The 13,973-nt window shown below is 42.4% G+C and overlaps 1 protein-coding gene across 1 annotated transcript in view; it reads left to right on the top strand.

Moving 5' to 3' along the window:
• Nucleotides 1–13,973, top strand: part of rbl1 (retinoblastoma-like 1 (p107)) — a 62,702-nt gene that overhangs the window by 23,624 nt on the left and 25,105 nt on the right. Inside the window, exons 8-12 of the mRNA XM_043709996.1 lie at nucleotides 1,003–1,189; nucleotides 1,605–1,771; nucleotides 2,798–2,910; nucleotides 5,813–5,916; nucleotides 6,005–6,142. Coding sequence (XP_043565931.1) covers nucleotides 1,003–1,189; nucleotides 1,605–1,771; nucleotides 2,798–2,910; nucleotides 5,813–5,916; nucleotides 6,005–6,142 — 709 coding nt within the window. The remainder of the gene's footprint in view (nucleotides 1–1,002; nucleotides 1,190–1,604; nucleotides 1,772–2,797; nucleotides 2,911–5,812; nucleotides 5,917–6,004; nucleotides 6,143–13,973) is intronic.

Genomic DNA, 13,973 nt, shown 5'->3' on the forward strand with positions numbered 1-13,973 from the left:
CGCAGACACGGGGAGAATGTGCAAACTCCACACAGTCAGTCGCCTGAGTCGGGAATTGAACCCGGGTCTCTGGTGCTGCAAGGCAGCAGTGCTAACCACTGTGCCACCGTGCCGCCCTGTAATGCTGGAATTGTATATTTTCTTGAAAAAATCTGGTTCATTCAGAGAAGACATCTTTGCTGTAGCTGGAGTACAGAGGAATTTGTAATCATGTTGCCAGGGTTTGAAAATTACAGCTGTGAAGAAATATTGGATAGCCAGAAGTCTTTTCCTTAGAACAGGGATGTGGTGGTTGACTTAATTGAGATGTATAAAGTAATGAGGGGCTTAAATGGACTGAACAGGGAAAACCTGTTTCCCCAGCAAAGATTTCAGTTGCCAGGAGTCACCGATTTAAGGTGATTGGTAAAACAACGAGAGGAGGTCTGAAGAAAAGCTTTTTAGCCCATGGGTGATGCCTGTTTGAAATTTGCTGCCAAGTTTGGAGTTTGAGGGGGAAACCTTCAACTCATTCAAAAATAACCTGGATCTGCACATGAAGGAATGTAAGTTGCAAGATAACAAGCCAGGAGCTGGAATCTGGGATTAGAATGGGTGATTGTTTTATTCGGCTAGTGCACATAAGAATGAACTGGTCACTTTCTGCGCCTGAACATGTCTATTGTTTTTTTTTAGATTACTTACAGTGTGGAAACAGGCCCTTCAGCCCAACAAGTCCACACCGACCCGCCGAAGTGCAACCCACCCAGACCCCACATCTTTGGACTGTGGGAGGAAACCGGAGCACCCGGAGGAAACCCACGCAGACACGGGGAGAATGTGCAAACTCCACACAGTCAGTCGCCTGAGGCGGGAATTGAACCCGGATCTCTGGCGCTGTGAGGCAGCAGTGCTAACCACTTTGCCACCGTGCCGCCCACTATGTATGGGTACTACCGAGAAATAGAGGTGCTGGGCTCGTTTGTGATGACTTTTTCTTGTCATTGTGCTTATTTGCTACAGCAAAGCAATAAACAAGGAATATGAAGAGTATGTTCTGACCGTGGGGGATTTTGATGAGCGGATATTTCTGGGAGAAGATGCTGATGAAGAAATAGGGACTCCTAGCAAGTCTGCAGTGGATGTTTCAGTTGGGAAACTGTCAGCAAGAATCCAAGTAGAGTGCAACCTTCAACAGCACTTCGAAAAAGTAATTAAACTTTTTTTAGTGCTTAACAATTGATGACACCATTGACAAGTTTATCTATAGTTGTTAATATCTTCAACTTTTCTTGATGTTTCAACCTCAGCTCTGAGTGAGTTGTACTGGTCTGTTTATTTTCTCTTAACCTTGTAATCAGCCAGACCTTCATGGCCCACTCCAAAGACATGATTTCATCAACTAGGCTGATAATTCAGTGCAATACCAAAATGTAGCACTGGTAGTTAAGATGTTAACCAAGGGCCTGCCTGCTTGTGACCATGTGAAGTTCAAGTCCCAAAGTGTCAATGATAACTATAGTCTTTAGGTTGATGCTTTAAGATGTTGTTTATATTGGCATTTATCCTGCGTATTTTAGGTGAGGGAATTAAATATTAATCTCTTCCTTGTGATGTTTTAATAGACAAAATCTTTAGCACCTTCAACACCCTTGACAGGAAGACGGTACTTGAAGGAGAAAGAACTGGTTGTAACACCAGTGTCCTCAGCCACACAGAGCGTGAGTCGTTTACAGACCATGGTAATGGGACTCAAAAACACCCCAAGTGAGCTTCTGCTGCAGGTTTTCAAGTGAGCAAAGAATATTTTTTTAAACTACCTTCATGGCTTTGTGTATTGTCACTTAAACTCTATAAAGACAGGATGCATTTTCTTTTCCTCCATTCTTGATTTTCTCATCTTCACTATTTGGAGTTAGCTTGTACAGTTCAGCATTCTGCAAAAGTGGAGAGGAAAGAACGCTGCTGAGAGTCACTATCAAGATCCTCTGAGTCAGTTTCTAACCAGTATTCCATGCTAGACTCCCTGCTAGATTAAATAGTATTTCTGTGCATTCCTTCAGCATTCCTCTACTAGCCACAGAGGCACTTGGCACCCTCTCATTAAAAGTGACAATCTCTTCTACATCCTTGTTGACTTTGCTATCCATCACCACTGGTGGTATTAACTTTGCCAGTCATCTTCCCAATCCAACCCTGCTCCTGCAGATTGTGCCAGTGAATCAGCTCTCACTGCTGCTGCATGCATCTCATTCTGGAATGCCCATTCATTTGTCTGATAGCATAGAACTTAAATGTAGAGTAACCTCAATTATCTGACATTCGATTATCCAGCAAGATCACAAGGTCCCGATGCTTGGCTAAACTCTGTTATCCGGCATTTGCTTATCCGACCAAATACTCCCTGCCCGTGTCATTTGGATAATCAAGGTTCCTCTGTGTTGTGTTTTTTTTTTAAAAGTTGCCATAGCTATTGGGCCAAACACAAGAATGCCAAATTGTGATAATACATACTTGTGTAGCCGCACTGACAGAAAAGGCTTCCAAGTTGGAAGACCTTTTGCTAGCCCATCTTGCCATATCTATAACTTTTTACAGCTGTAAGTAAGGTGTGAAATTTGTAAATTAAACAAAATGACTGGGGTCTTTTTGTGACGGAATTATTAAGTCTTACAACATTTCATGAAATGTGGATAAACACGTATCTGGTACAATGTGACATTACTTGATATTGCGCACACTTTTTTTCCCCCAAACCCTCCTTTAATTCATCTTTTGTGCAGGTTAACAATTATAAAGAATTATTCCCTGATTTCAGCTCCTGTTCACGGAACCCAGTTGAAGCTATAACAGCCCGCATGAAAAAGATGGGTGAGACTTTCTGCCATCACTATGTACAACCAATGGAAAGCCAGGCTGGTTCTCATATAGGTGAGAAACACATCAAAGCTGATTAGCTTTGGTATTCCATTTTGAGAATGCCAAAATTTGGCAGATGAGGTATAATGTGGAAAAATGTGGCTTTGGGATTCCCAAAAAGGAACAGGAGTTGACCACTTGGTCCCTGCCAAGTTCACTCTGCCATTTGATAAGATTATGGCTGCTCTGATTGTGGCTGTACTTTCCCGTCTACCTTTTAAAATCTTTCCATTCACTGCTCTCCGGGGACTAGAACTCCACAGATTAATAACCCATGAGAAAAGCATTTTATCCTTAACTCTGTCTCAAATAGGAGGCTCCTACTTTTATCTCCCATATGTGGAAACACCCTCTCGGCATCCATCCTCTGAAATACATTCAGGATCTTACGTATTTAAACATTGCATCTTATTTATCTAAGCAAAAGTGGATTCAAACCCAGCCTGTCCAGCCTTTGCTTGAAGGAAGATTGTTTTCACCCAAGAATCAGTCAAGTGAACTTTTCTGGCCACCTACTGTACTCCATCTTTACATGAGGAACCAAAAGCATGAGACCAATGTGACTGCCACAGAACTTAGCTAATTTTATATTTCATTCCATTTGCAATAAACGTTTTTAACTGTCTCCTATGTTTGCATACTAGCCATTCAGGAGTCCTGTATCAGGAAAATAAGATCCATCTGTCCCATAAAGGTCTGCAGTCACTGCTTTCTAATTTATTTTTCCTGCCAATATGAACAATTTCATATTGTTTTCCCTTATAATGTTCCATCTGCCAAATTTTTGTTTGCCCTCGAACCTATCTACGTTCCTCTGTATACTCATCATGTTGTATTGACTTACTTTTCTGTTTGTCGTTGTCATCAGCAAATTCAACAGCAATGCATTCTATCCTTTCACTTTTAGATTAGATTAGATTAGATTACTTACAGTGTGGAAACAGGCCCTTCGGCCCAACAAGTCCACACCGTCCCACCGAAGCGCAACCCACCCATACCCCTACATTTGCCCCTTACCTAACACTATGGACAATTTAGTATGGCCAGTTCACCTGACCTGCACATCTTTGGATTGTGGGAGGAAACCGGAGCACCCGGAGGAAACCCACGCAGACACGGGGAGAACGTGCAAACTCCACACAGTCAGTCGCCTCACTTAAGCATTAAATATAGATTGCAAGTTGTTGAATCCTTGTTGCTGTCCACTGTTTTCAGCTTTCCAATCCCAAAAAAGACTCAGTTGCACATATATTCTCCTTCCAATTAGTTAACCAATTCTTTGTGCGATTATGTTTCTTCCCTTCTGCTTTCACCTCTCAATTATAAGATAGTTTTTGAGGCCCTTTTAAAAGTTTGTTATTCTAATTTCCAGCTATTTAGTGACAGTCCCCAACAGCTGTAACTAATGAATCAATCAACTTCTAGCTTTCCTGTGATGGCATCACCTTTTAATCATAAAATATTCTTTTTGAAAGATTGTTATTAATACTTTGATCTGTTACAGGAACTGCTTCTACAATCTGTTGATAGCACGCAATTTTAGACAGTAACATTTGTATAAAATATACCTTTCTGATCTGTAAAATTGCAGCTGCTTCGGTACTATTTCTTGTCCTGACTTTCAACAATTCCTGCATTTGAAAAGCTTGGGGGCTGCACGTGTACATGAAACTAAATCTCAGTATGACTCACTACCTTTGGGACATGATGGGAAAAGATTACAAGAAAATGGATTCAGATCCATTTTTTAAAAACTGACTTTATGAAGAAATCTTTGAAATTTTGCAGCATTCCATAGGCTTATACTGAAGGCATAATACTGCAAGCATGTAACTTTTCCTGCAGCTTCAGTATTGTGTTGTTCCTGATCAGATCTAATGTTTAATAGGGATACTGGGTGCCTGAAGTACAATAAGTCTTTATTTAATGAATACAAAAGCAAATTACATCAAATCTGCAAAAGAATTCATTTGTCCATTTCAAACATAATTTTAGCACACTTTGACAGATTGGCCCAACACATTTTTTTGTTTTATTCATTCGTAGGCTGTAGGCATCACTGGCTAGGCCAGCATTTATTTCCCGTAGGCAGCTAAGAGTCAACCACAATGCCGTGGGGCTGGAGTCACATAGATCAGACGAGTAGATGGCTGCCGATTTCCTTCCCTGAAGGACATTAATGAAACAGATGGGTTTTTACGACAATCAACAGTACTGTTAGGCCACACTTGTGTTGAAATCAAATCCCACCGTCTGCCATCAAATCCGTGATGCCTTATGCATCATGTTCCTTGGTGTCAAATAATCTCCTATGAAAAACCAGATTTAAAATGCAAGAATGATATGAATAAAATCTGTAAATTTTTAATGCTCCTTGCCAGTAGAAGCTACACCAGCCAGAAAACAATCCCAACCTCTTTAAAGCTGTGCTTCCCAAACTTGTTCCCACTTGGACCCATTTCAAGGCTTGGAAAATTGTTACAACCCCTCGGTAAGAACTTTGAGAGCGAGGGTCTGTTGGAGCAGGAACATTTGTAATTTGGTCAGAACTCCATGGCACCCACCAAGAATTTTAGTTTGAGATGTAATTTGGGGTGCCAGCCCCAACTTTGGGAATCTCTGCTCTAAAAGGTATATAGTGCATGAGAAAGCAACATTCTATTTCCTTGAAATGCTCTGAGATGTTTGAAAATGAGACATTCCATACAATCCAAACTAATTTCCTCTAATTGTAGTCAGTATAGCCATGTGTTTGTATGTCAGGCTTTTAGTCATTATTGCTCAGCTCATGTTTTAATAAATGTTCCCTTTATTACATACTGACAGCCCACAGCAAAAGCATTGTGACAGTATGTGCCTACAAAAACTGAATGATGTTATGTTCTCACTTTGTAATTGAATCGTTTTGAAATAGATTTTGCTATCCGGCGGCTGAGACTTGCTGAAATCTTGTATTGGAAAATCCTGGAGACAGTGATGCTGCAGGAAAATCGCCGAAACCCTGGGAAAGACATGACTGTGAGTAGCTGTTGCAGCTTGGAGAGATATCACTATTCTGCAACACAGTTCATTGGCTGATGTATTTAATTGAATTTTAATTCTCTAGGTCTTACTGGAGCAAGATATTTTCCATCGGTCTCTGATGGCTTGCTGCCTGGAGATAGTTCTCTCCTCTTATAGTTCCCAGCGTATATTCCCATGGATTATCGCCATCCTGAATCTTAGTCCTTTTTACTTTTACAAGGTAAGTGAGGAATGTAAGATCCCAAGATAAATATTAATATGAATGCTCATTTAGGCAAATTTTACTTTACCAGCATCTATTTTACATGTTGATAAGAATTTGTGTGAAGAGCTTTTTGATATTCCTTTCAAGTGCTGCAGTTACCCTGATAAAGATGGTTGAGACACACACTCCTCTTCCCATGTCTTTTTAACTGGGGGAGAGTTTCTGTTACATTGTCTCTATTTCATTGTTAAGATTTGTCGCCTCCCAGACAGTTACATAATGACTAGCAATAATTTATTATACAGTGGGGATGTCCCTACTAGAGAAAGTACAAAACTTGACATACTCCTGGGAAATAAGTCAGGGCAGGTGACTGAGGTGTCAATGGAAGAACACTTTGGGCCAGCGACCATAATTCTATTAGATTTAAAATAGTGATGGAAAAGGATAGACCACATCTAAAAGTTGAAGTTCTAAATTGGAGAAAAGCCAATTTTGACGGTGTTAGGCAAGAACTTTCAAGAACTGTTTGGGGGCAAATGTTCGTATGTAAAGGGATGACTGGTAAATGGGAAGCCTTCAGAAATGAGATAACAAGAATCCAGAGAAAGTATATTCCTGTTAGGGTAAAAGGAAAGGCTGGTAGGTATAGGAAATGTTGGATGACTAAAGAAATTGAGAGTTTAGTGAAGAAAAAGAAGGAAGCACGTCAGGCATAGACAGGATAGGTCGAGTGAATCCTTAGAAGAGAATAAAGGCAATAGGAATATACTTAAAAGGGAAATCAGGAGGGCAAAAAGGGGACATATAAAGTTAAGGAGAACCCAAAGGGCTTTTACAAATACATTAAGGACAAAAGGGTAACTGGGAAGAGAATAGGGCCCCTCAAAGATCAGCAAGGCGGCCTTTGTGTGGAGCCGCAGAAAATGGGGGATGTACTAAACAAGTATTTTGTATCAGTATTTACTGTGGAAAAAGACATGGAAGATATAGAATGTAGGGAAATAGATGGTGACATCTTGGAAAATGTCCATATTACAGAGGAGGAAGTGCTAGATGTCTTGAAACGCATAAAGGTGGATAAATCCCCAGGACCTGAACAGGTGTACCCTCGGACTCTGTGGGAAGCTAGGGAAGTGATTGCTGGGCCTCTTGCTGAGATATTTGTATCATTGATAGTAACAGGTGAGGTGCCGGAAGACTGGGGATTTGCTAACATGGTGTCACTGTTTAAGAAAGATGGTAAGGACAAGCCAGGGAACTATAGACTAGTGAGCCTGACATCATTGGTGGGCAAGTTGTTAGAGGGAATCCTGAGGGACAGGATGTACATGTATTTGGAAAAGCATGGACTGATTAGGGATAGTCAACATGGCTTTGTGCGTGGGAAATCATGTCTCACAAACTTGATTGAGTTTTTTGAAGAGGTAACAAAGAGGTTTGATGAGGGCAGAGCAGAAGATGTGATCTTTATGGACTTAAGTAAGGCATTTGACAAGGTTCCCCATGGGAGACTGGTTAGCAAGGTTAGATCTCACGAAATACAGCGAGAACTCACCATTTGGATACAGAACTGGCTCAAAGGTAGAAGACAGAGGGTGGTGGTGGAGGGTTGTTTTTCAGACTGGAGGCCTATGACCAGTGATTTGCCACAAGAGTCGGTGTTGGGTCCTCTACTTTTTGTCATAAATGATTTGGATGTGAGCATAAAAGGTACAGTTAGTAAGTTTGCAGATGACACTAAAATTGGAAATGTAGTGGACAGCGAAGAGGGTTATCTCAGAGAAAAACGGGATCTTGATCAGATGGGTCAATGGGCTGAGGAGTTGCAGATGGAGTTTAATATAGATAAATGTGAGGTGCTGCACTTTGGGAAAGCAAATCAGAGCAGGACTTATACACTTAATGGTAAATTCCTAGGGAGTGTTGCTGAACAAAGAGACCTTTGAGTGCAGGTTCATAGCTCCTTGAAAGTGGAATCACAGGTAGATAGGATAGTGAAGAAGGCGTTTGATATGCTTTCCTTTATTGGTCAGAGTATTGAGTACAGGAGTTGGGAGGTTATGTTGCGGCTGTACAGGACATTGGTTAGGCCACTGTTGGAATATTGCGTGCAATTCTGGTCTCATTCCTATCGCATAGATGTTGTGAAACTTGAAAAGGTTCAGAAAAGATTTACAAGGATGTTGCCAGGGTTGGAGACTTTGAGCTATAGGGAAAGGCTGAACAGGCTGGAGCTATTTTCCCTGGAGCATCGGAGGCCATGGGGTGACATTATAGAGGTCACGACACGACCAGCTATCCTTAGTAGCCACACACACAGATGACAAGCAACATGAATTCGACTGGGACAACACTACTATTATAGGACAAGCCAAACAGAGAACAGCCAGGGAATTCCTAAAGGCATGGCACTCATCCACAGATTCAATCAATAAGCACATCGACCTGGACCCAATATACCGACCACTGCAATGGACAGTTGGAACTGACAACCGGAAGCAGCAGATTCAAACCACTACAAATGCCAGAGGAAAGATCACAGAAGCGCTTCACAGGAGGCTCCCAAGCACAGAGGATGTCACCTAGACGGGGCAAAACGTCTGCAACACAAATTCCCGGCTCGGCTAACAGAACCTTATAGAGGTTTGTAAAATCATGAGGGGCATAGATAGGATAAATAGACAAAGTCTTTTCCCTGGGATGGGGAAGTCCAGAACTCGAGGGCATAGGTTTAGGATGAGAGGGGAAAGATATAAGAGGGACCCATGGGCAATGTTTTCACACAGAGGGTAGTACACTTATGGAATGAGCTGCCAGAGGAAGTAGTGGAGGTTGGTATAATTGCATCATTTAAAAGGCATCGGGATGATTATATGAATAGGACCGGTTTGGAGGGATATGGGCTGGGTGCTGGCAGATGGGACTAGATTGGGTTGGGGTAACTGGTCAGCATGGACGAGTAGGACCGAAGGGTCTATGTCTGTGCTGACATCTCTATAAAAGCAAAATGCCCCATTTAATATTTGAAATGCAAACATAGGATGTTGTGAAAATCTCAGCTGGTCTGATAATGTGTTTAGAAAGAAAACCAGCCTTAGATTTCTGGTCTGTCAGTGACCTTCCATCTGAAAGTTACTAAAAGTTAGAACTTCAATGGTTTTGAGCAAAGAACAAGGTCAAAAGGCAGTTCTATGGTAGGGTATAATGCAGGAGAGATTGGATGACAGAAAATTTATTTCTCCAAGATCAAGAGAAATTAAAGATTGGCAGGAAATCCTACAGTATTCTGCTTTTCAATAGAATTGCTTTAGGTTTTGTGAGCCATCTCTGATATTTGATATGTAAAGGTATTCCAACAGAGTAACGTAGAATCAACCTGAAACAATTAAATGTTCAAACACACCATCTAAATCAGATATGTATTGGTAAAGATTGATAAATTCTTGATCTTGCAAGGAATTAAGGACTATCGGGAGAGTGCCAGTAAGTGGAGTTGAAATGCCCATCAGCCGTGATTGAATGGCGGAGTGGACCTGATGGGCTGTATGGCCTTACTTGCACTCCTATGTTTTATGGTATGCTGACCTGGTATGTCACTTCATCCATATGTTTAAAATCTGGATAGTATACTGAAGGTTTTGTGCATGCACACATTTCCTTTGACTATAATTACTGTAACCTATACTCCATTGATTTTAATAGCCCCACCCCACTTTCCATATCTGGTCCTCCTTTGAAGACTGTAGGGTTGACTGATATAAATGAAAATATCACTGATGCATGCTCTACCAAAGCCAGGTATTGATGAGAGGGTGAGGGGTGTAATTATAATTATTTCCATGTCAGCATCATTTAAAATTTGAAGATTACATGGGTGGCTCCAGGGTCCCTTGGCCTGATAATAGACAATAGGTGCAGGAGTAGGCCAGTCTGTCCTTCGAGTCTGCACCGCCATTCAATATGATTATGGCTGATCATGCTTAATCAGTATTCTGTTCCTGCCTTATCTCCATAACCCTTGATTCCAGTATCCTTGAGAGCTCTATCCAACTCTTTCTTAAATGAATCCAGAGACTGGGCCTCCACTGCCCTTTGGGGCAGAGCATTCTACACAGCCACCACTCTCTGGGTGAAGAAGTTTCTCCTCATCTCTGTCCTAAATGGTCTACCCCATATTTATAAGCTGGTTCGGCACTCACCCATCAGCGGAAACATGTTTCCTGCCTCCAGAGTGTCCAATCCTTTAATAATCTTATACGTCTCAATCAGATCCCCTCTCAGTCTTCTAAACTCCAGCGTATACAAGCCAAGTCGCTCCAGTCTTTCAGCGTAAGGTAATCCCCCCATTCCAGGAATTGACCTCGTGAACCTACGCTGCACTCCCTCAATAGCCAGAATGTCTTTCCTCAAATTTGGAGACCAGAACTGCACACAATACTCCAGGTGTGGTCTCACCAGGGCCCTGTACAGCTGCAGAAGAACCTCTGCTCCTATACTCAATCCCACTTGTTATGAAGGCCAGCATGCTATTAGCTTTCTTTACTACCTGCTGTACCTGCATGCTTACCTTCATTGACTGGTGTACAAGAACACCCAGATCTCTTTGTACTGCCCCTTTACCTAAATTGATTCCTTTTAGGTAGTAATCTGTCTTCCTGTTCTTGCCACAAAAGTGGATAACCATACATTTATCCACATTAAACTGCATCTGACCACTCACCTAACCTGTCCAGGTCACCCTGTAATCTCCTAACATCCTCCTCACATTTCACCCTGCCACCCAGCTTTGTATCATCAGCAAATTTGCTAATGTTATTAATACCATCTTCTAAAGCATTAACATATATTGTAAAAAGCTGCGGTCCCAGCACTGATCCCTGCGGTACCCCACTGGTCACTGCCTGCCATTCCGAAATGGAGCCATTTATCACTACTCTTTGTTTCCTATCAGCCAACCAACTTTCAGTCCAAGGTAGTACTTTGCCCCCAGTACCATGTGCCCTAAGTTTGCTCACTAACCTCCTATATGGGACTTTATCAAAAGCTTTCTGAAAGTCCAGGTACACTACATCTACTGGATCTCCCTCGTCCATCTTCAGAGTTATATCCTCAAAAAATTCCAGAAAATTAGTCAAGCATCATTTCCCCTTCATAAATCCATGCTGACTCTGACCTATCCTGTTACTACTATCCAGATGTGTCGTAATTTCATCCTTTATAATAGACTCCAGCATCTTTCCCACCACTGAGATCAGACCAACTGGAGTATAATTTCCTGCTTTCTCTCTCCCACCTTTCTTAAAAAGTGGTACAACATTAGCCACCCTCCAATCCACAGGAACTGATCCCGAATCTATCGAACTCTGGAAAATAATCACCAACGCATCCACGATTTCTCGAGCCACCTCCTTCAGTACCCTGGTATGCAGACCATCAGGCCCCTGGGACTTATCAACCTTCAGACCTAACAGTCTCTCCAACACCATTTCCTGGCAAATATAAATTCCCTTAAGTTCAGGTCCTTCAGCCACTGTTACCTCAGGGAGATTGCTTGTGTCTTCCCCAGTGAACACAGATCTGAAGTAGCAATTCAATTCTTCTGCCATTTCTTTGTTCCCTGTAATATATTCCCCTGTTTCTGTCTTCAAGGGCCCAATTTTAGTCTTAACCATTTTTTTTGCCTTTCTCATACCTAAAAAAGCTTTTACTATCCCCCTTTATATTTTTGGCCAGTTTACCTTCGTACCTCATTTTTTCTCTGCGTGTTTCCTTCTTAGTAATCCTCTGTTGTTCTTTAAAAGCTTTCCAGTCCTCCCTTTTCCCACTTATCTTTGCTATGTTATACTTTTAACTTTACATGTTTCTTAACTTCCCTCATCAGCCACGGCCACCCATGCCTCCTCCTAGGATCTTTCTTCTTTTTTGGAATGAACTGATCCTGCATTTTCTGTATTATACACAGAAATATCTGCCATTGTTCCTCCACTGTCATCCCTGCTAAGGTATTGTACCATTGAACTTTGGCCAGCTCCTCCCTCATAGCTCCATAGTTCCCTTTATTCAATAGAAATATTGTCACTTCCGATTGTACCCTCTCCCTCTCAAATTGCAGATTGAAGCTTATTGTATTATGGTCACTACATCCCAATGGCTCCTTCGAGGTTCCTGATCAATTCTGGTTCGTTGCACAATACCAGATCCAGAATTGCCTTCTCCCTGGTAGGCTCCAGCACCAGCTGTTCTAAGAATCCATCTCAGAGGCACTCTACAAAGTCTCTTTCTTGAGGTCCAATGCCATCCTGATTCTTCCAGTCTACCTGCATGTTGAAATCCCCCATAACAACTGTAGTAACATCTTTGCGACAGGCCAATTTCAGCTCCTGATTCAACTTGCATCCGACATCCAGACTACTGTTTGGGGGCCTGTAGATAACTCCCAAGAGGGTCACCATCCCAACATGGCCACCCCACCCCCTCTGCCCGTCAGTCTGTCCTTATGATAGCACGTGTAGCCTTGAATATTCATTTCCCAGGCCCTGTCCACTTGAAGCCACGTCTCAGTTATCCTCAATATCGTATCTGCCAATTTCCAAAAGAGCCTCAAGCTCATCCATCTTATTTCTAATGCTTCGTGCATTCATATATAGTATTTTTAATTTGTTACTGCCCTCATCCTTCCCATCAACTTCTGTTTCACTCAACCTTACAGCACAATCCCTTTCTGAGTTTTCTGCCTCATTGATACAGTTGTCTTTCTTGACTTCCCTTGTTCTAACTTTCCCTTCAATTTCCTTCTTAAACATCCAGTTTGTCCCCTCCCACCCGCTACTTAGTTTAAACATAGCTGTGTTGCAGTAGCAAACCTGCCTGCCAGAATGCTGGTCCCTAATCTATTAAGGTGCAAACCGTCTCTCCTGTATAATTTATGCTTACCGTAAAACATACCCCAGTGATCCAAGAATTTACATCCTTGCTTCCTGCACCAGTTCCCCAGCCACACGTTCAAGTCCATTATCTCCCTGTTTCTGGTCTCACCAGCCCGAGGAACTGGAAGCAAACCGGAGATAACCACCCTGGACGTCCTGAATACACCCACCCACTCACATAACAATCACTTACCTTCCCGCCGGCTTTGCGCTCCGACTTCACTTCCGCCCAGCTGCCGCCGCTCTCTGCTGCAAAAAGCAATCTTTAATCTGTTCAGGCAAGAAAACTCTGTCAAAGCTAAAGAGGTTCCTCTTTATATAAAGATGTCACTTCCTAATTACATTATCACAACCCAAAGCTAAATTTAGCTTGAGCGAAATTGGGAAGCTCCTCTAATATCCTGTAACCCATCCTGTTTCAGAGAGCAATCAACTGCACCTTCTCTGTTATGGAGCAGGGGCCAGACTACCTAATCACCTGGGTAAAAACAATGACTGCAGATGCTGGAAACCAGATTCTGGATCAATGGTGCTGGAAGAGCACAGCAGTTCAGGCAGCATCGAGGAGCTTCAGCAAAATCGACGTTTTGGGCAAAAGCCCTTCATCAGGAATAAAGGCAGAGAGCCTGAAGCGTGGAGAGATAAGCTAGGGGAGGGTGGGGATGGGGAGAGAGTAGCATAGAGTACAATGGGTGAGTGGGGGAGGAGATGAAGGTGATAGGTCAGGGAGGAGAGGGTGGAGTGGATAGGTGGAAAAGGAGCTAGGCAGGTCGGACAAGTCCGGACAAGTCAAGGGGACTGGAAGTTTGAAACTAGGATGAGGTGGGGGAAGGGGAAATGAGGAAGCTGTTGAAGTCCACATTGATGCCCTGGGGTTGAAGTGTTCCGAGGCAGAAGATGAGGCGTTCTTCCTCCAG

Source organism: Chiloscyllium plagiosum, chromosome 20 (assembly GCF_004010195.1).
Source record: "Chiloscyllium plagiosum isolate BGI_BamShark_2017 chromosome 20, ASM401019v2, whole genome shotgun sequence".
Taxonomy (NCBI): Eukaryota; Metazoa; Chordata; class Chondrichthyes; order Orectolobiformes; family Hemiscylliidae; genus Chiloscyllium; species Chiloscyllium plagiosum.